Raw genomic sequence first — 23,354 nt, 5'->3', positions numbered from 1 at the left:
GGCAATTATAAAAATGTTGACATTCAAAGAGAATGAAGGTCAGATCACATGATGATAATAATGATGTGTTCAGGTAAAATGATGACACTCTGCTTTTGGACCTACAGTATTGAATGTATTCACCAAGTACTCAGTTTGATTTCTGATCAGTCTCTTTTTTAGAAATATATTGACATATAGTATCTATTACTAAGGTGCTGCAGTAAAAGTCTTGCATTTTAGAAGTAGTGTTTAGAGAGTTTAATTTTCATCATTGAGTCAAGTAGAGTCATTTTATCAAGTTGCCGAAAGAGAAACCTCATGATAAGGAAAAGTGGAGTAAAAAGGTAATTGGTTGATTGAATCCAAAATAAAAAATATACTAAACTGAGTACTTTCTTTGGCCCTGAATGACCTTATACATTAATTAAATTGAACCATGAATAAATTCACATTGCTCGCAGTGAAATACCACTACAGTACAGTATTTACACACAGAGGTGCGGTGCTTGTCTCTGTTGGGTTTCCTCTGGTTTGTTTCTATCTCTTCTGATTCTGATAGCTCATATCAGTGTGTTCACACAGCTAAGCTTCAGTGGGCTACAGTGTAAATATCCCAGACCTATTATTAATCCAACTAAATGTTCCTAGCCGTTGTCAAGCCTCTAAGTACAAAATGGTGAATTGCAGACACGAAGAGAGATAATTGCCACTCACACTGGAAATTTGGCAAGCGCCTTCCCCATGAGACCCGGATGAAATGGTGCTTCAACCCCCGAAACTGTCATTCTTAATGAAATGGTAATTACAAACCCAGCGGAACAGCTGAGGGGCCTGCCGGGGCCCACGGAGCCCAACTACCAGAATAAACCTGCTACAACAACCTGCAGAGAGGAGGGAGAAAGGGGAGGAGGGAGGCTGGAAGGAGGAGGTAGGAGGTGGAGAGGTGGGGAGGGGAGGGGAGAGAAAGACGATATAAAGCAGGAGGGTGGCTCAGGTAGGCACTAACACCGGGAATTTGAGATTTATTTCAATTGTGAAATGTAATACACACTCCAGGTTGGAGTGTGCGCTGTACACTGGGACCCTCATCAATAACGCCGGCTGTGTGGAAGGCAGGAGGGGAGGTTGGTTAAAAGCGCCCACACAGCCTGGGTAATTGATTGCTTTGTAAGTGAACGTGTCTTTAACCTTTGGGAGGTCAGACCCAGTCGGACACCATCAGTCCTGCCTGGGGTTGAACCGCTTCCAGCCGTTTGTCTTCCGCTGCTCCCTCGTCTCAGGGCCGATTTGTCAAGCATGAGATGTTTTGGGTGTTTAGATTACAGGCGAGATGGGAAAACAAAGGCAAAATGCCACCCCAAACAAAAGGCCCGAGCCTGGATCTCCCACTGATCTGCGGGCCGGGCAGGAGGCCAGCTACCTGGGGTGCTGAAACTGAAAGAGGAGAGAGAGGGAGAGAAAGAGAGAGGTGGGAGAGGAGGGGAGAAGAGGACAGAGGGAGGGGGAAACAGAGCCACAATGAAGCCCCCGAAACATAGCCACTGTGGAAGTTGAACGGGAGCCAGAATGGAGGCTGAACAGGAGCCAATGTGAGAATTGAACGACAGCCAGGACGGTGACATGAGATAGAGCCGGAATAGCGCCTTGAGACGCAGCCAAAATGGCAGCCAGAGACTCGGGGGGATAGGATAGGAAGCTTGGGGCGCCTAACTGTTTTCTTCATGGCAATACTCCTCATCACTGGAGGTTCTAAAGTGTCCCTTTGCCACCCTCCCAGGTACTTAGGCCTGTCTGTCTGTCAGGCTGTTAGAGAGTGACTAAAGATGATTTATCTGTTAGATTATCAGGGCCAGTAGCCACGTCGTCACTCATACGATGCCCCGGAGAGACAGGGCAGAAACAGACAACACCTTCTAGGACCAACACTCTGACACCTTTATTTGTTATACAGTAGGATCCATTTATATCTCTGACCTGCACCCTTTAACACGTTGACAGGAGAAAGTCAGAAATCCACCTTGTTAACAGCACGTGCAGATTATAGGTGTGCATTTATTTTCAGATGTGATATTTCATCACCATAAGGTAAAAGCAGCTTGTTCTTGCATGCTTTTTTTTTCGGTGTGTTTTTTTTTTGTAACGTATGAACACATTGGTTTGTGCACATGCAAGTGTATGTGTGTTTGTGTCAAAGCACAAGGTGCTGTGTGTGTGTGTCTGCCAGTTCCATCTGCTGTTCTGTTTACCATAGACGTGATGTACCTGCCACTTCCCTCCTCAGCTGAGGTGTGTGTGTTGTATTCACCCATCCTGTTGTTAGATCTGACAACCACTAACACAGGCTCGTGGTGGAAAAAAAAAGGGGGAGGTGGGGGTGGGGGGTGGTATACTCTCAAGTCCCAGATCCCACCCTGACTTTGACAAACTGTCTAGAACTGTAGAATAGCTACACTTTCTCTTAACTTCGACTCCTCACCTCTCTACTTGTCGGGATTTAAGAGACCAAGAAGATGCTCTTCTCTAAACTGGAGCATATTCTATAATATATCATATTCAGTCGTTTTTACAAAACGTAGAAATTCCCCATAACAATTGAGTTTTGTTTGCAAGAGTGAGAGAGAGAGAGGACCCTTCATCTAGCTATTTATAAGTTAATTGTCAATCCTTAAAGTTATGGTTGGTATTGGTAATCATGTTCAGAAACACTTTTTGTTATACTGGGTGAAATGGTCCTTCTATCCTGAGAGTAATCAATACATTTTGTATTCAGAAAAGGAACGAAAATAATCCTCTTGTGGCAGCTGCAGCTGCAGGACTGACAAAACTCTGACCAATCCATGCTTTTCCCTCCGAAAAGCAAAAACCAATCAGATGCCTTCATGTCTAGTTCTGCCCAGAGCGATTGGCTCTGGTTCTGCCTACGCCCAATCAAGCTGCCGTCTCTCTCCCTCTCAAAAGGTCTGAAAACTCAAAGTAATGACGAAGACAAAGATAATCAGTGATTAGCCAATGGTGGCAACCTCCAAAAGTGAAGCCAACAACAAAGCACGGAAACCACACTTCTTCATATGGCTGCTTGATGCTGAATCCAAAAGCAACTCAATCCCCATAGAGTCTCATGGAAAAGTGCCCATATTTACAGCCTGGTACCAGAACAACTTTCAGTCTCTGTAGCATATTTCCTCCTTCATAACGACTGTACAGAGGGTGACTTCTTACATAACTCGACCAATTTTTGGATTAGAAAGGAATTTGTGTCAGGTGCTGGTAAGATGCCAGTGGAGGAGCAGCCCAGTCTGAACTAATGGATGATGATCCAGAGTCTACATCCATCTTCCATTGGGTATATAGATGTGGAGTATACAGCCGCTCCAGGGAGTTCCTTCACGACTTGGTAGAGAGCTAAAAGGAAGTTATTACTGGACTGTTCAATAGCCTGTGTTTAAATAATATTTCAAACACAAAAAACAGGACTGTGACCAAATTAAACAAGTACATTTGTATGATTTTAGATCAAAGATGAATCTCCCTTTTTCACTTCCTAGTACAATGGAGCCATAGCAATTCTGTGGATTTCCACCACATCTCAAGAACAGTGAAAATCAGTCAAATTAGTCCCATAATAGAGAATAAATTAATAAGAATAAAATCAAGGATCAGTGCTTACATGGAACATGAGAGGGGTCAAGCCAAAACAGACCTCAGTTTAAGAAATAAATCAGCCTTGTCAGAAGTTTTATCACTGTAAATAAAGTTGTGTAATCTTGTTTAGAAAATATGACAAGAACCAACTTGGTGTGTTTCCGTTTGGTCTGTCTGTGCATTGACTGAAGATCAATAACCTCACAACTCGGTCTGCTCTATAAATCCAGATGAATGTGTGGATCAGCTGCAGTCAAGTGTTTATTCATCTGTATGTGTGTGTGTGTGCTTGTGTTTTTGTAAAGCCTCACAGATGTATGGGATATGGAATATGTGTGTGTGTGTGTGTGTCTGTGAAATGAGAGCACATACACACATAATGCATTCTGGCAAGCCATTTCCATTTCATGCAAGGCCATAGATCGTCTGGGGCAGCAGGTCTTTCTCTCGCTCTCTCTCTCTCTTTCTCTCACACACATACACACACACACACACACACACACACACACACACACACACACACACCACGCACACACAAACACACAATCTTTCTGGTGTGGTTGTAAAACTGGCCTTGCGTCTCTGCCCCAGCCAGATAGATTAATTAATTATCCAGGCCTCCTCTCTTTCCATTGCTGAGCCAATTACTGCGTGACTGAGCCTGTGGTCTATATACATGTGTTTTAGAAGGGGAGAGAAAAACTGTGCGTGTGTGTGTGCGCGCGCGCGTGTGTGTATGTGTGTAATTAAAGACATAGCTCATCCACAACATTCCCACTATCACTTAATATTAGAGTAGCTCTGCAATGATATTGTCTCCCTCTGAATGGAGACTAGATCTATGTGTGGGCAATTGTTGACTAATTGAGAGGAAGTGTAGACTCTTTATCGGTGTGGGGAAGAAAAATAAAGTCCTTGCGTTGATTAGGATTCATAGCAGACGGATCAAAGTGGGAAGTCTCGGTGGGTCAGTGGTTTTTCATTGACCTTTGGCCTAAAATCATGATTGGTTATTTAGACATGGCGGGTTTGTTTAGACTAATATGGCACCAGATGTGAACTTTTAGCTCTTCACTTCATTCTTTATTGTCTTCCTCTCTTTGAAATTTAGTTTGTTGTGGAATATTACTCGACCTTTGAAAGCCTGAAGAACTTGTATAATAATGCTACAGAGAGGCAAAATGCTGTTTGTGTGTGTGTGCGCGCGCGCGTGTGTGTGTGTGTGTGTGTGTGTGTGCGTGCATTTGATTGATGTGTCAGCAGCAGATACACTGGGCTGAATGAGCCGAGTGTGTGTGTGTTTGTGTGTGACATACACCGACTCGCCCTCAGGGACAAGGGAAGCGGCGCACTGCACCTCCTGCAGGGGGTGCCGTGTCTCCCGGCAGGGGGGTGCAGCAGGCAAACAGAGGGGTGCCTGTACACCCAACACACACACACACACACACACACACACACACACACCCCACCCCACTCCACCATACTGCGCTACAAGATGGGTGGGGGGTTGTAGGGACCCTGTGCTCCTCTAAACCTCCACTAATGCATAATTCATGTACAAGTAGCAATTTTGATATTTTGCTAGGGGGGTTAGAAAAATATGAAAAATTTCAAGTTCCACAACAGAGTTCAGAGTTAAATTGTGTCGCTGCCACGATTAGCAGACATCGTGTGCTACTGTAGGTAACTCAGAACTGTCGTCTCTGCACCAGGTAACATTTACATCCATGTTTTTTCAAATCCCCCCCCTTTACTGACCACATTTCTCCAAATTAGAGCAATGATTAATCACCATCAGTATCATCTATCAGTACTCTATCAGCTCCTTTGACCCTGTGTAAGAGCTCAATACACATGCATAACGTGGTTTTATCACCTAACTTCAAATTAATGACATGAATTCACTGAAACTGAAAATGTCAGGAGCTGCAAAACGTAGGTAAAATAAAGAATTTCATATCCTCTATAACTGTGATTGGTGCAAACAGGACTATATAGGTGGCATTGCCCCCCCCCCATACCCCACCTCAGATCAGTCAAATCAATCTTTACTCCTCTGGGCTCTAATTGACATTAAACATAATGTCATCGTGTAGGATAATACTTTCTTTAACTGTGGGTGTCAAACATGGATCATTTTCATATCCAGTATTTCTTCTTGTTATATAACATACCACAACAACAAAAATGTCCTCCTTTTGTCTGAAAGCTGATCAGATGTGCAGGGATTAAAGAGATCACGAGGAGTTTGCTTTTGGTTATAAAAGAGTCTCATATTAATGTGGATGAATCTACGTTAACCACTTGTTAATGGGTCCATTTTCGATAAATATACAGTATCGTTTTGTCTTTATAGTTATTTTGATATTATTATTTAGTGGTCGACTCGCCCAGCATTTCGGTTTCCCGGACGCTGCCTGGTGGGTCACGGATCGCTAGTTGGCATCGTTTATGGTCAGAACGGTATCTGATCGTCTTCGAACCTCTGACTTACGTTCTTGATTAATGAAAACATTGTTGGCAAATGCGTTTGCTTTCGTCTGTCTTGCGCCGGTCCAAGAATTTCACCGTGCGCGCGGAGGCTCATGGGAAATGTAGTGTGAAAACGCTTTGCTTTCCGAAACTCCTTGTAGTCCCTTTAAAAAAAGGGGGGGGTTACACTTCACGACTTTTTAACATATTGACCTCCAGACCTGGAGTCTGTGGGACACCAAACAACAAGGCAATAAACCAACGTGAACAAGACAGAAATATGAATAATCTCACATTTTTACATATACATTGTTACCAAGTGGGTATTGATGACATTTATATGAATAATATATATTTACTTTCTATTAAATGGTGACTTACTGGTCTTGTCATAGCTGTATGACCTCAGACTGACCCGTAACCCAGAGGTGCAATCATACGATCATCAATCATGTTATATATTTTTCATACTGTGTGGAATATGGACCTTTTGAACTCGATGCAGCTCCCGTGATGAAATCATGTAGCAGATGTCATACTGTTCAATTAACACGTAGAAACAGACTTTGTTTTTGATTGTTACATTTCTGTTTGCTCTATCACATTTAGTGATATGACATCAACACCGTGTCCCTTTGAAGAGGCAAACAAAGGCTCCTGCTTCAGTGTTTGCTTTGTCCGGAGTGAAAGGAAAGCACTCGGGTCCCGGGAGGGAATCTTTTGCCAAGCTTATAGTGCAGCCTCACTCAAACTCTCTCTCTCTTTCTCTCTCTGTCTCTCCCTCTCTTCCTTTCTCTCCCTCTCCCTCTTTCCCCACAAGGGCAGAGACATCTAAAAGGACTCCTACCTTGGTGTGCGTCCAACAAAAGCTCTCTGCTGAATTTCATCCTCCTTTGAATTTGTGTTTGAATAACACTAACAGCTACAAATCAAAATATGTTGGACACTGAGAGTGAGGTCATGGGATGTAGATCATTGTGCCTTCCAGAGAAGTCTCCTTGTGTGAGGGACGGGAAGAGTGGCTGCAGCTTTGACTGATGGCTGTAGAGACTGAGAGAGCCGTTTGGTGCCCATTCTCCTGAGACTAAGTCCATGCCTGTGCCAAACCCCTCATTTCCCCCCCTGCAATATATTTCATTAAACTTTTAACTCTTTGCAAGGTAATTCACTTGACATTTCCAGGCTGTGCTGTTGAAGGCTGCTGAGTGTTCCTCTCTCTGTATTTACCATGTGCCTCTCTGTGTAATTTTATGTCACAGCAGATATTTGCCTAATGCAGCCCTAAAAATATATTCCAAATTCTTTTCCCCCACTATAAAACACACGTTCAGGAGCAGTGAAATGTACAAAAACTGCATAACATCCAAACCAACAAAGCTGTGCAGCAAGGCACAGCTTTTCATGGTTACAACCATGCCGGTCCCAGTGGCGCAGATATAATTAAGACCTCTTCTTAATTACTTAATAAGCCTAATTAGTAACATTTCTGAGCAGCAGATTTGGCTGTAAGAGCGATGGAAATCAGACGAATGTTAAGTCTATTTGTTATTTCATTTAAATCCTAATGTTAATGAAATTAGTGCATCATGATATAACAGAAACAAGCCACACTGGGATTGACCATAGGGTTAATGCAGTTTTTAATGCTTCTGATAAACATTCAATTAAGTCGTACAAAAGGAGGACAGGGGAAAAAAACACATAGAAAACAAAAGTAAATATAGTTTCTGTTGGCTGCTGCAGCCGTGAAGCTTTTATTGTATCCGCCTTTTCTTCATTTTTCATTAATCCTTGGCCAGATGTGATGGAGAGGTGCGTGAAACTGACCGGGGGTCTGCCGTGTTGTCGTCTGAGGCAACTAACTAAGGCGAGCCCACCAATCATGCGCTGGGGCTGCTGCTGCATTCTTGGCCACTTAATTAGAAGTTGTTGATACCACAGAAGGTGTCACCAACCTTTTCAGGCACTGAACAGATGGTGTCCCCTCTTTTTGAGGTCCTGCCAGTGCCCACTCTGTGGCTCCTGGGAAAATGACCTAACTCACAGGCAGCTGCTTAGTGCGGCTTGAGTGATTCTTTACAGGCACTTCTATTGGAAGCGGGGTGGGTGGGGGTGGGGGGGCTTAGCAGGACATACCACTGCAAACAAGGGGTGAGACCGCCATAGTTAGGCCCCTGGATAGCTGCAAAAATCTGTTTTGGTTGCAGCGCTGCAGTTGTTAAAAGCTGTGTTTTTAATGACGTGTGCAAAGACGAAGCAAAGACCTCGACCCTGGAGATGTCGAAGTCTCGGTGCTGGTTGGGTTTGTGTGCACCTTCCTCTGCTGATGGCAGATGGTGTGAATATCAACAGAGAAAGGACCTGGGAAGGCCTGCAGAACAAAAAGTGAAAGGGGTTCCTCGACAGTTACAAAGAGGCCCCACGGATAGGTGGGGGGGAAGTGTGGGGTGTGTGCAGTGGGGGTGGCCTTCATCCTAATATATAAAAAGAAGGAGGGGAGTAAGAGTTTGCAAGGGCATTCGCCGTCAAGGAATGAGAGTGGATGGAGAAAATGTGAGGGCCGCGGATTCGATATGTGTGGAGGCGGGGGGTCGGGGGTTTAACATGCTTCGTGCTGCGTGGACAGAAGATCTGCTGTCACTCTGTAGTCGGCTTGGCTCAACCTCCCTCCAACCACGCAGGAGGTGGAGAAAGAACAAGTTGAAAATTGGATGACTGTGTTTTCTGACTAATTGCTTGATATGCATTACATTATGTGGGTTTCATCTTAAAGGCATTTTAACCTTAACCGCTTTTGCAGTGATTCCAAAAAAACACACTCTTCGAAGAACACGTACAAATCCTCCTGTGATTAAAAAACTACTCAGAAATGTCACAAACCACTACAGCTATAAATCTCCAGCACGCATATCTATTTGGAGAAATCACAAGGCTCTTGCTGGACGTAGCAGTGTGCTGCTCTCTGAATTCCTCGCTGCTGATGATGAGATGGCTGAAAAGCTCGGGAGTCTTCTTGAAAAGCGGCTCAGCTCAGCGGTGCCGTTTCATTGACATGGCAGGGGACATAAAATCTGTCATTTTCATCATGTTCTATCGTGGGTAAACCTGTTTCCTGCAGCTTTCTCTATCAGATATATGTCTGTGTGGGTTTACGGCCGTGGAGCTCGGGCAGGCCCGATCGATCTGGCGGAGCTATAGCTTTTAATAGGTGCACAGCTCTCGCTAAGGGGTGCAGGGTGGGGAGGGTTTATTAAATGACTGAAAGTGAGCAAGGTGCCAAGCCCCGGTCACCAACGTTTTCTGTTTTATGAGAAGTCAGGCTACCAGTTTTCTCCACGCTGTGAAATATCTTTTATTATCGCTGGTGTATTTTCCATTTAATAGGTGGTCAAATCAAGACAATTAGGAAAAGAGTATCTGCTTAGTGACACTGACACCCATCTGCATGTAATGTGTGGAAGTCTTTTTGAGTTTTAAAGTGTCCACCTTAGCACAAAATCTCCTAAAAGAAAACATGAAAGAATCATTATTTACACTCTCAGTGAAGATTTTTTTCTCTTTAGGGCTTGAGGTTACAGATTTCATATTAATAACACTTATGTTACAGGACAAGTAAGGTGACACAGTAATATTATTTTAATTAATGCACTAATTTGTGAGTTAATGATCTAATTAGCATAGCCGGATACATTTACTGTAATGGTCATCATGGTCAGGATTACATTAAATATATCCAGGGCAGATTAGACAGCTCAGGTTTGCTATATAGCTCCATTATTGTCAAAGAATTATTGAAACCACATCAATAAGACATTGTTGGACTGGTTTCTTCATGAGTGTGACAATAGTTTATGCAGACTGAGATATTTAGATTCAATCCCACATTCACTGTCCTGGCGGATGTAGAATTGATTCTTTTTAACTAAAAAATGTGAGAATAGCTCTGTTTACTCCCGTTTGAGTGACGTTTGGTAAAAACTACAATGCTGAGCCTTTAAAAAAAAAAAAAAAAAGGAAATGAAAGCAAATATTTGTGACATGTTATACTGTAGATGCCTACAGTAAGAAAAGGGTAATTGAAGACAAAATAACACTTTACTGGTTTTGGTCACAAGAAGATAAATAATACAGAGTGCAGTCTTTCAGGCTCACCTCAACATTGAAGGAAAATGAAAGCTCCTTCATGTTTTTATTACAAACAAGGAGATAATGGTAACAACATGATGATTAGGTTGAATGCTGCATTAAATCACTATTCCTTGTAATAAGTTGATTTATGTGGCTTCTTCTTAGTGACACACACTGATAGGAACTGAAACTACATCATAAATGCAGTATGACCTCATCTGGTGTCTGAATAGCCAAATAATACCTTGTTTAGGTTTCTTTCTCCTTGATTAGGCTCAATGTGAGCTAATGTCTCCGCCGTCACCTCTCTCGACTCCGGCATTCAGCTGTTGCCAGCTGTCTTTTGCTCCAACTCTTCACAGCTTTCACAAACCCTCCCCGTATGACCTTGAACTTCAGCAGTGCACCTCAACCCCACACACCCGTCTGCCTAATGCTATTATGCCGGGTCCTACATGCTAAAAGTCATTGGTGGTGATAGTGGCTGATTAGATTGTGTCCATTGATCGTGCGGCGTGCTGTTAGGACGAGGACGTTATGGGCTGCAGCTCCTGCCTCTCCTCCTCACACACACTGACAGTCTGAGACAGAGGAGATGGAGCCCCATGCAGGGCAGCAGATTGAGTTATTGATCAGCTCTCCTTTCTCCTGTCTCCGTCTCTCTCTCGGCTGCTCCTAGAGACCCCGTCATCAGGATAATGAATTTCACTTATTGCAGATTAACGGCATAAGGTTTGTATGGTAATAATGGCAGAAATTAGCTCTTTGTCACCCCCTCTGGATTTCCAAAAGGAGGAGGGATGAAGGTTGTCACGGCCCTGTTACTCAGTCTGGGGACTGTGATTTTAACAAGAGGGAGCTGAAGGAGAGAAAGTGCATGAAAAAGAAAGATTTGAGGGAGAATTAAGGGAGACCTATAAGGGCTGTGATTTCAGCATCACTGAAGCAGCAGAGGAGAGTTCTGATGCAAGAAATTCAGGTTTGATGGAGGAGAGTGAAGGGGAATTTAAAGAGGAAAAGGAGACTAAATAGCAGGCAGCTCTGTGAAGAAGAGAGGGCAAAGAGGAAAGATGAGAGCGGATGATTCAAAAGAGATGGCAAAGCAGGAGCAGTAAAGTGGAGGAGAGAGAGTAAGATAGGCAGTGGTCACACAGTCACCAGGCAGCGATGCCGCTTAAGGGGCGGCCATTGTGTCTCCAGCACCCAGATTGGGGTGGTAAAGAATGAATAATGAGGCTTGATTACAGCCCATGAGATGGCACATTGTTCAGGATCAATCCTCCAGGCAATTACAGGCAGCACAAACAGCGGCCCTCAGCCTCAGCCCGGACAGCGCGGGAAGCGATTGTGTCAGAGGACAACATCATCTTCGTCAATGACTTGTTGCCTCCTCGTGTCGCAGCCATTAGCACTTACTCTGCTTCTGCAGCAGCACGTTCAACCGCCCACATAAAAAAAAACCCTATTTCACTTCTGTGTATGTGTGTGTGTGTGTGTCAGGACGACAAAGTGCAACTGTGTTTATGATTTACTCTACATGAACACATATAACAGTATAACTGAGTGGTGGCTTCCTGCTTGTTTCAGGTACGGCTTTGGACTGTTGGACGCGGCGCTGATGGTGCAGCAGGCTGCGCACTTCAACAGTGTTGGTCTACAGATCACATGTACCCAAGAAGTTGCTCTTAATCCTGCCAGGTAATAAACAACTCTATCAGCTTCATATAGTATACATACATACATTAGTTTCTAATGTTCTATTTTTATTGCTACAACTGATTTTTGTTGCTTGTATATTATAATGTCTGCGTCCAGTTTTTCCCTCACTGTCCTCTTCATCTTGTTCCTCATGTATATTTTCATTCACTGCTTTATGTGTGAAAGTACCTGAGAAAGAGATTTGGTTGTTGACTGATATTTGTGATTGATCTTTTATTGGTCAGGATTCTTCCTTCAGGAGGCGGGGTCAGTGTGAACATCCAATCGGAGGCCTGCCGTGGGAGGGCAAATGAGATCAACACTCTGGAGCACGTTCAGGTCAGTGTTTAAGCTAAATCAAGTTGCATGAACAGACATTAGGAATAAATAAATATATGTATTTATATATATAAATCTAAATTTTTTGTGAAATATTATTTGCTCTCTGGCTGATGGTTAGATGAGAGACTCTACCTCAGTCTGTCTTATGTCTGAATCTACAGCCAGAGGTCGTTTAGCTTTGTTGTTAACCAGGTGGAAGCAGCTGTCCTGGCACTATTGGAAAGATTTAAAAAAAAAAAAAAAAAAATAGTTTGGTGCCTTCAGGATGAATTAGTGAGCTCTAGCAGGCAGATTAATTTGTTTTTGGAGGAAGCTGGGTTCACTACTCTCCTCTACTTCCAGTCACTAAAATATAACATCAAACTCTTCTATGAAAAACTTTGCAATATAGATGGAAGTTTCCACCCACAGTATAGGCAGATCTTCTCTTATATAAACGTCTGTTGCTGCTGTAAATATGATCCTACAGCTTTTGTTTCCCGTTGCCCTTGACAAGATAGAAATCCAGAAATGCTCAAAACTTAACTTCTGCCAACAACTGAGGAAGCTTGGAGATTTCATACAAATTGTTTTCAGGTTTCTGTGTCATGTGTTTTATCTGAGAATAGAAGAGATAACAGAAGGATCACACTGTGATGTGCGCCGTGTCGGCTGTGTCATTTGCAGAAAATGGCAAAACTGCGTTTTGTTGAGCACAGGCGCATACATGCAAATGTGTTTATGTTTGACTGTGTCAGCAGGCATACGTAGCCTACTGCGTGTGTCAACGTATGCGCACGACTTGGTTTGTGCGAGTTGTCTGTGTTTGTGAGTGTGTGTACTTGTGAAATAGTGAGGAGAGAGAGAGGGAGAGGGAGAGAGAGGGAGTGTGTCAGCATGTAAATTGAAAAGGCTTCATCTTTGCGGCTCTGCTCCCTGGCAGAACGCGTGGGTCAGACCATCGCTGCGAGGTGTGATTGATGGACGTGTTGCCGTGGTAACACGCCGTAAACAGGAGCGGGCTGTCAGTCTTTTTGCAGCTTGGCGGCTCTCTCCACGATGTGCCATTGTCACACCAGATGTGCTGCTTGTGATGAACAGGGACAGGGAGAGTGTTTGCTGGGAGGGGATGGGGGGTGGGGGGTGGATGGGGGTTTGCCTGGTACATACGCTTATTTAAATCATTTAGCTAATATTCCCCTCAGCCATCTTTGTGTCTCTTCTGCATCTTTGTCTTCAGGTGGCTATGGACAGATCCTTGGTTTGTCCGTCTTCTCTCACTGCAGCTGCACTGATGTGGTTTGGATTTTAAACTTTAAACAGAGCAGGTTAGCGCTGCACTGCACCATTTTCAGAGTTAGGCTCTGATTAGCCCAATCATTAGGGGACTACGCTGTTTATTCATCAATGTGTCGCATTAATCTTCAAAGATATCAATAATAAGTACAGCAAGCCCATATTTTAAAGGAACAGTCTCCCATTTAAGGAAATACACTTATCTTCTCACTTGTACAAGGCTAGAAACAGAGAAACAGCTCCCTGGCTCTGTGCAGAGGCAACAGTATCCACCAGCCTGTATTTCTGGAGCTCAATTAACACATTATTTCTCTTTTGTTTGATCCATACAAAAATAAAGAAGCATAGTTCCCAAAATGTTAAAGTATTCCTTTTAAAATCTGTACCGATTCGTCTGAGCGAGTGTTGCTTGACATTTAAGGTGAAGATACAACTATTTAATCTGTCAAGTATATTTAATAGAATAAAGACAAGTCATTATTTCCTTTTTTCTGTCACACTCAATAAACAGGCACAGGATGTCAAACAGTGGTATTGACAAGTAGCGAGAAAGCCTCGATCATCAATGGAAGACAACATGTTTACGTTGCTCTGTCTCTGTACACCCACTTTCTCCCTCTCACTTTACATCTCTGATATCCCTGCCGTCAGTCTCCTTGTTCACACCTCCCTCTTTTTTTCCATTCCTTGCCACCTGTCTCTCACCAGGTGAGAGTGAGCATCAGTGCCGTGTGTCGCGGCGACCTCTCCATAAGCCTGGAGTCTCCAGGCGGCACAGTGTCACTGCTGCTGGACACGCGACCAAATGACGCCTCCGCTGCAGGCCTGAAGAACTGGACCCTGATGACTGTGCACTGCTGGGGGGAGCAGCCACGAGGCGGTTGGACCCTTCAGGTGAGCAAAATAATCTGTTGCCATCTGCTTAATTAGTACTTCTTTATTTATAGCCACACTAGCACCTAGCTAATGCTCAACTCTACATTGTGTTCAGCGCTAATTAGCTAATTTTAGCATACTTAGAGAATAAACTGAGATGGTGAACATGGTATATAAACATTATAGCACCTTAACATCAGCATGTTAACATGTTAGCATGTTAGCAATGCTCTTAGCATTTGGTTTAATGTCTGTTTTTGTTTTGTTTTGCTTTGCTTTTTGTTTGTTTTGGCCAATTTAAAAAAAGGTAGGTATATTACTGAAGAAACACATATTAACACATATCTTTATTAGCACCTCCAATGTCTTTGATATAACTTTTAACTTTTAATCTTTATAGCTAAGCCCCGTCTGTCCCATCGAGAAGTGATGGCTAACAATGCTAGCTTCCAAAACTACCAAGAATCCGCCTCCCTGGCGAAGCCTGTTTAGTACTAATTTTCACATATCCTCCTGGAAACCTTATTCCACATACCTTCCCCCATCATATAGGAATGATTTGCTCTGCTTCACATTGTCCTCTTCCAGTAGCCGTGGCGTATAGAAGTTTAAAAATAGCCCAGCACAGCACAGCACAGCACCGCACAGCACAGCTCAGCTCAGCTTGGTTCAGTTCATTTTGCCATAGCAATGTGAATCATCCTCTACTTTCATCTCCGAGCTTCAGCCAAGCATGGCAATCTTCATTTTCCTCCCCGCACTCTTCTTTTCCTGTTTTTTTCTTTTTTCTCTCATAAATGTGCTGATGTTTGATATGGAGGAAGGAGCTAAAATGGAAGGGAAATTAAGACTGGAAGGTTAAGTAACCTTGGCCGAGTTTGACAGACACAATACTGCCGACGTCTGATTAGAATCCATACTCACAGACAGCAGCGCACTGAGGTCATTTACTGTATATACGTGTGGGTGGTAGCAGTAGAGGTGGTGGGTTGGGTTGGGTTGAGGGGGGGGCACTCACAGTGTATGTATGTGTGTGTGTATGTGTGCAAATAGGCATCAGTCCTTGTAAACAGTTGGAGGTTTATAGAGAAAAAGCTGTGAAGATGAAAGACACCCGCCCCCTGTCCTCTATCACCTACCTCTTCCTGCAAACACACACACACACACACACACACACGCAATACGCACACACACTTTCTCTCCCTCTCTGTGTCTCTCCCACGTCCTCGTGCAGATTTACTGTCCCCTCTGTGACCAATTACCAGGACCCGGTGTGTCGCAGAGACGGGGAGGAAACACTGTGAAGAAGCCGAAGCCACACAACGGCTCGGCACTCTGCTCATTACCCGAGGGCCGAGACGAGTCACCGTGATGCTCGCAACACGAATTAACGCTCGCATCTGACGTGCCGCATGCCTTAGCACGCTGCTAATCAGCATACACAGACACACTGATTGGTTTAACGCCGGTTGTCAACTTTACCTTAGATTGGAGAGAGACATGTACTCACTCAGTCACAAATACAGAGTGCTGAACATAAGATGGAAGGTGTCAAAATGTATTGGTAAAATCAAACGCCCAATACGCCCGCCCCTAACAAGCTTTTAAACACATTCAAAACTCCACTAATTGTTACAGTTTATGTTCTGGTCACTTACGGTATACTGGTACAATAATTCTTAATAGTATGGTAAAAAAAATCTCTTAACATGGTATTATTTGATGGGTTTTGATCTTTTCAGTACTGTTTGAAAATTATAATCGCCTCTGACACGCAGCTGTGAAGTCTTGAAACAGTAAAGACAGAAACAGAGGACGAGACAAGAGAAACAGAGGACGAACAGGACTAATAGAAAAGACAGAAGGAGCGATGGCAGAGAGTGAAGGGTAAACTATAAAAATGGAGGCCGTAGAAAGAGAGTTTAACAGGACTATCTGCTGGATCGGTGTTTAAAACTCAAGGGCAGCGGAGGAGGAGGTGGTGGAGGAGGAGGAGGAGGAGGAGGGGGGAGGAGGGAGGAGGGTCTGTGGAGAGTCTATATTGATTTGTCATGATGACAATTGTCAAAAAGGCACCGTGGTGCTGCTGGAATAAAAGCTGGACTGAAGTGAAAAGGGAGAGAGTGTTATGGCTCGAGGCTCGGCTGACCTTCCAGCGCTGTGAAGGAGACGAGACCGCAGGGCTGGAAACACACACTCTCTCTCTCTGTCTCTCTCTCTGTGTCTTTCTCTTTCTCTTTCTCTCTCGTATCTGCTCTCCGCTGTGCTCGCTCTACCACCATCTGTGACACCTCAGCTCAGCTCGGTGCTTCTACTGTTGATCAGAGACAATATTGCAGACAGTATTGCTGCACAGTATAGAAACCCAACAAACAGCAGTGTGTGTGTGTGTGTGTGTGTGTGCTGTATACGTTCAGAACAGACGGACTTGATTAATCGCTTCAGCCGTATTATATAAGCATCAATATGAATGATAAGCACTGAGGAGAGTTCATAAGCAGATAAAACTCTATCAGATATTACTTTGACTCCTGTGTCCTTCATCTTTCGTCATTCTGTCTCTCTTCAGTTTTATCTCTAGCTCTCTCTATCTCCGATTTCTCTCGCTCCTTACCTCCTCTCTTTCTCCCTCTCACACATAGAGACACACACACACACACCGTCTCTATGTAAACACACACGTCGATGTTTCCATCAGATCTTCTCATAACGGAACAATCTATACTGTAGGAAATAGAAAAATATGGCACTTTGTTTACAGTTAGTATGGGGTTAATTTAAAGGGCCAGTTCACTCATTTTACAAAAGATTATAGCACAATGTTTTCTCACTTATCTTTCATTTGTTTAGGTTTTAAGATATACACTGAGGGTAAGCAGAATTTAGTTGTGGCGCTTTTTTTTAGCATCTTTAACTAACATGTACTAAAGGCTATTCACCACCATTGTACTTGGACTATTGTGCTCTGCTGTCAGAAAAAAATACTGCACATCCACAAGCAGTAAAACACACAAAGATCATTTAAGAATAAAAATACGATCACACATCACTCCTCTTTACGCCACCTGACTCAGGGAATTTGTGTTGGGTTGTGTGTTTATGTGTTTGTGTGTGGGAGGGTGACAGCGGTCTTTGAGCAGAGACATCTCTGATTCCCAGAGGACTTTGAGACTCAAGATGACTGTGACTACCGCTGCTGTAGGAATATAATGGCACTATTTAGCCCGCAGCACTGTGGTTACACACAAGCACAGGCACACACGCACGCACATGCACATGGACGCGCACGCGCACAGCCACCCTTGCTGGCCATGACTGACAAATCATATATTTACCATCATCATCCCTGGTGCTTCGTCTGGAGTCTCTCCTGTTGCTCTTGTTTCTCCAACAGATTACACAAACCAAACACGTCGCACACACTGACTGACACTGATAACACAATAGCCAGCAGATCATTTAAGAACTGTGGAGTTTAAGATCTACAAAACATGTAGCTAATAGAAAAATATTACCTGACTTCTCTGTAGGAAGGTGACAACTTGATCCGATAGAGATCTGATTCTGCACGGAGCTCTGAAATAAGTTGAGAGATTATTTCGTATCTTGAGTTTCAGAAAAAGTCTCAGAGGCTTTTCCAACCTCACAATAATGACCCTCTGGCAAAAAAAAAACCCCACAATGTTTGTTATAGTTCTTTCACAATTTAAATGTCATGTTGACTATTAAATGTGAAGATACGTGATTCTGTGTCAAGTTATCAAGTGAAAACTTTCTCACAGTGAAGCAAATACAAAATATATACTTTAATATCATAATTATTGGTATCAACTGGAAAATTAATGACAAATATTTATTTCTTGTAACACATTTATTTTGAAATCCTTTAATCCATTAAGTGGTTGTTATTTATCTACACCTGTGGTGAAGTGCAGGTTCAGTGGGTGTCAGTGTAGGAGGTTATTAGCCAACTTGTTATGTTAGATTTAATATGTGAGCGAGTTGTTACACAGCATTATCAGCTATCTTCAGTCCAAACTGAAATGGAGCCTAAAAATGATGATGAGAGTTAGAGGAGTGTAGTTGTTTCTGCCTCAGCTGAAGTAGCGATGTGAAGTTTGGATTTTTAAATAAAGTTGTAGCACTTTCAAAAGGTATTAATGCAATTTGATGCAACAGATAACGGCGCCACTTACCTCAGGTAAACAAGTGGGGGAAAAAAACATCTCCAGACTTTACAAGTCAAACTACACAAACAAACTCACACGCTGCGTCAAGTTTGGCAGACACACTGTCGAAGCCTTCGTGGCTGCAACACTAGAAACATTCACACACACAATCGCACAAATGTGTACTTTCACCAACAAACACTCAACAACACACACTCACACACATTCACTCACTCTGGCCCAAGGTGGATTTCTAGAGGTGCATACATTTGCATATATCTGCATGTTTAATGAGTTTTGGGAGATCAAGCGATCCGAGCGGCCCTTTGTGGGTATTTCTTTCTTTTCTTTTCTTTTTTTTTACTGAGTGTGTGTGCATGTGTGTGTGTGCTTGTGTATGTGTGTACGTGTGTGTCTGTGTGTGTCTGGATGTGTGGAGGTGGGGTGGGTCTCCATGTAAATATCACCCACTGTGTGTTGGCACCCGTCACAGATGGTCGGGGGCGAGGGCACCCTGTGGGCACAGGATACCTATTTCTGTTTGTCTGCATGCTTTGTGTGAGGCTGAAGGCAGAGGGAGTGTGACTCTGCTTGTGTGTGTGTGTGTCTGCATGCGTGTTTAAGTGTGTCTATACCTCTCTATACTATCCACTTTGTGTTTTTGTATGCATCAGTTACTATATGCACATTTACAGAGCATTTGTGTTTGTGTCAGAGTCCTAATTTGTGTGTGTTTGTCTGTGTGATTCTGTATGTTTCTGTAAGTTTTAAGTGTATACTGTATGCATGTCTGCAGTTCATTACAGATTTGCACATGATGTGCGTGTGTGTGCACATAAATTGTGAATATTGGTGTTTGCTTGTGTTTGTTCAGTTGTTTGTATTTAAGCATGCTGCAGTGTGTGTGTGTGTGTGTGTGTGTGTGTGTGTGTGTGTGTGTGTGTGTGTGTGTGTGTGTGTGTGTGTCTCTGCGCTCCTGCGTGTGTGAGTCTCCCAGCATGCAGTGTGGCTATGATGGCCCTGTTTTGGATGATTGATGTGTTGGAGGGAGCAGCGAGGAGCTCAGGTTGGGCCAGAGCCTCAGTCTGACACACTGCTGCTTCCCTGCTGCTTTACATATGTAGACGCAGCAAGACTCCTCCTCCCCTCCCATCTGACACTGCCTCCCTCCCTCCCTCCATCCCTCCATCCCTCCATCCCTCCCTCCTTCTCAGCACAGCCAACACTCACAGGTTCTTTTTCGGGTTTTATTTTGAAGCTCCTGTTTTTTTCCACAACATAAACCGAGTGTTGGGGCTGTTTTCTAGCAACTTCCTGTTTCGTATTTTACATCTGACAGTGGTACAGTATAACTGCAGTCTGAGCTGCAGATGTTGAGGTAGTAAAGCAGATGTATTTAGACCTGGACATAAACAGGTTTTTCCTTTGTCTTATCTCCTCTGTGATGAACTGTATTTATTTTAACCAGTGTGGCTGGTGAATGTTTCACTCTCTTCATTGTTTGAGTTTGTTGGAAGAGTCATATAAATACAGTATCTTGAATGTTAGCACAAAACATCAGCTATTGATGATGAGCTGCAATGCTCATGATCAAGCTGTCAACACATATCTGATGAGTACAATTAATTTCAATAGTTCACAAGATAAAAATGTAGTATTTTACAGTTTATGATCTAATGATGTAGTACAGTGTCAGGGGCAATTAATTATTGAATTTGGCGTTGACTTTGACCTTTAATTTAAATTTAAAATTGCTCTAGCATAAAAGTGTCAAAAGCAAAACCCACATAGATTCATAAGGGGATCAAGAGGATCAGATACAGTAATCAAATTCAATGCCTCATTTTACTGTCCAGACCCAAACCAACGACAGCGCATCCCAGGAAATCATCCATTCACATTTTGGCACAATATCAAACTTGACTGAGCCACAGGTTTTTTTCTGGCTCTCTGTCTGTCACTCTGTCCCAGCTTCAGTAGGACACTTGAATAGAACAGAGACAACATTAATGTTACACTGGGCCCAAAATAATCCCTTCACCACTCCACCACTCGGAGTCCTGCTATAACATCTAAGTATTTTCATCCACACCGACATGTGTCACTTGAAACACTACGTTACTTATTCATAAAGAAGGAGAATTTGCAAGAGAGAGCTGTAAAAACACCTGACCCCAGACTTCTCATGACGCAACATCTTTTGTATGCACAGTAACTTCTGCTGCTCCGGGGGTCTCTCTGAAGATGCAGACGTCCAGTGGCTTAAATCCTTTAAATGAGCAAGGTGTCAAAACTGCATCTCAAAACTGGATAGGCTAAAAGTAAATATTAATGCTTATTCCAGGCACCCACAATATGATGTCACTGACATATGAAGATATGTGATTACAATCACAGATTTCTAGTTTAGAGAATTGTGGAAAAATATTTGGGATAATGTAAGTAACTCAACTACATATATAACATAGACCTAAAAACAGGTCATTTATTAGACATGTTAATGTTTAAACATTTCAACAGTTTGACTCCTTGTAATTTGTTAATTGACTGTGGCATGTAAATTAGTGAAATGTCCCTTTAAATAAAACAAAACTATGTAGAAATCAACAGAGCACCACAAAGTAATATCTCAATGTCATCCTGGATTGTAAAGTTGCTGCTGTTCCCTCGCATCATCTCACTCATACTTTCCCTCCTCTCTGTCTCTGTCTCTGTCTCTGTCTCTGTCTCTGTCTCTGCCCCTGTCTCTGTCCCACCTCTGTTTTCTCTTTTTCTCTGTCTGAACTCTTTCTCCTCTCAGGCTCATCCTCTATCACCGGCTCTCACTTTGCTCTCCCTGACACTCAGTTGTTTCGATATCCTGCCATCTCCCCCCATCACTAATCCTCCCACCTCTGTTTCTCTGTAGTTTCTCTCTCTGGCTTTGAAATCCTCTCCCTCTCCCCTCTCTTCTTCTCCTCCTGCTAATCCTCTTTTTTTTTTGTCTCTCTTGTTTAGAAGTCAGTTTAATTTATCCTTTCTTTACGCCCTGGTCGTTCTCTGCTTGTAGTTCTCACCCTTTTTATTCCACTGTAGTAACACATCATTTTAATCAGGGCAGTAGTATAATAAGTGCTTTATTTCTTTCCAATTATTGGTGATTGATAGGCATCTAGAGGCCAATTTATGTGAAGATAAAGTGCACTCATGGCTGACACCATCACCAAACATGACAACATGATTTTTTTACTGCTACATAAAAGCGTACTGTAAAGTCGTAGATTTCAAGATTGTGTCAGAGGAGAAACTTTATGTTAATAATTAACTCCAGCTCAAATAAAAACAATCGGGCAGCTCAAAATATTTGACTCATGCAGCTTCCCAGCGACAACAGGGTCGCAGCTCCTAGGAGAGCCGCGTCGGCTCAGTAGAAAGGCATGCTGGGAGGCTGGGAGGCATGAGAGGCATATCGATCTACCTGTAGCATCCAGCTGTTTGTTTACCAACAACAAATCAATGCGCTGCTCGGCTGGGGGCCGTCACGCCTGGCCTCTGGTCTGCTCCGAGCGCTCACACATACACTCGCACACAGAAACCCCTGGTATTCAGACCCTTTGCTGTCTGCACGCTTTACCGTGTTGAAGATTTAGTTTTATATGGAAAAAAATACCTTTTTTGCAAATATCTACAGCCACAAGTGAAAGCATATTTTAGATTTTTACCTTTTGAATTAATTACAAATCAAAAAGTAAAAGCATTGAGAGCTATTATTGCTTTTCTAATTGTAAACTTCTACAAAATACTAAGTTATTTTTTTTAATTTTTTTTTAGAAATGAACAATAACACATAAGCTGGACAGCTGCTCTCGTCTATCTGACCAGATCAGAATTTTATTTTTGTCATTGCACAGCAGCACAACGAGATTAAAAGCTAAAACCTTAAAGTGCAACCACATAGAAACAAGACGGACAATAAACAGTAACAGTAAACAATCAGTGCCGACATTCAGTTATTCAACAGTTATGTATTTTCCTGAGTATGCATATGAATAAAGTGACAACACCAGTGCATTGATGGCTAGCTGGGTAAAATATAAAAGTATATGTATAAAAACATTTTAAAAAACAGCTCTAGACTGAAGGAGTGTGTCATGAGTCTGACATGATGAAGTAAGTCTGTATATAGAGGCCAAAGCAAGGTTGATATTTAATCATAAAAGTGGGATGAGCCGCAGACGGTATGAAATGTACTTACTTTATATCTTGTGTTTCACAAGCTCCTTGATTCGGGAGTACTCCGGTGATCAGCTGAAAATATTGACATAAGATAAATGACAGTTTAAGCGGGCGATATGAACAATTATATCACTGACACGACATGATAGATGGTTCCACTTGAGCGAACTTAGGTCCTGTACCTCACAAATGATCTTTGGAAGAGTACAGACGCTGGTCTGCCAAGAACACATTAACCAGACTACATGCTTCTGTTTCTTTAAAGCATTCATCTTAATTAGCCACAGCTGATGTTTGTCATTTAAACCAGAAAAGGCAACAGTCTGGTTTAAAATGTGAAACTTGCTTTAGTATATAATATATATACTGTATATGTATACCCCTAACATTATTCCAACATCAGGTGTCAGAAAGGAGAGATTCAGTCTTTAGGGTTTAGGGAGGATCACCAGTTCAGGCTCAGGTGATGTCCTGAGTCACCGGTGGTAAAACAAAAGTTCTTTTTGTTGTTGTTGTTTTGTTTTGTTTTGTTTATTTGTTATGTCAAGTCTGACC

At 42.8% G+C, this 23,354-nt stretch overlaps 1 protein-coding gene across 1 annotated transcript in view; it reads left to right on the top strand.

Moving 5' to 3' along the window:
• Positions 1-23,354, top strand: part of LOC310999766 (PC3-like endoprotease variant B) — a gene marked incomplete at both ends in the record, with an annotated part of 161,223 nt that overhangs the window by 125,288 nt on the left and 12,581 nt on the right. Inside the window, 3 exons of the mRNA XM_083990320.1 lie at positions 11,812-11,922; positions 12,168-12,261; positions 14,248-14,433. Coding sequence (XP_083846446.1) covers positions 11,812-11,922; positions 12,168-12,261; positions 14,248-14,433 — 391 coding nt within the window. The remainder of the gene's footprint in view (positions 1-11,811; positions 11,923-12,167; positions 12,262-14,247; positions 14,434-23,354) is intronic.

The sequence above is a fragment of the Trachurus trachurus genome, assembly GCF_905171665.1.
Source record: "Trachurus trachurus genome assembly, chromosome: 16".
Lineage (NCBI taxonomy): Eukaryota > Metazoa > Chordata > Actinopteri > Carangiformes > Carangidae > Trachurus > Trachurus trachurus.
The sequence above is the reverse complement of the archived record's forward strand: the minus strand, read 5'-3'. Positions and strand labels throughout refer to the sequence as shown.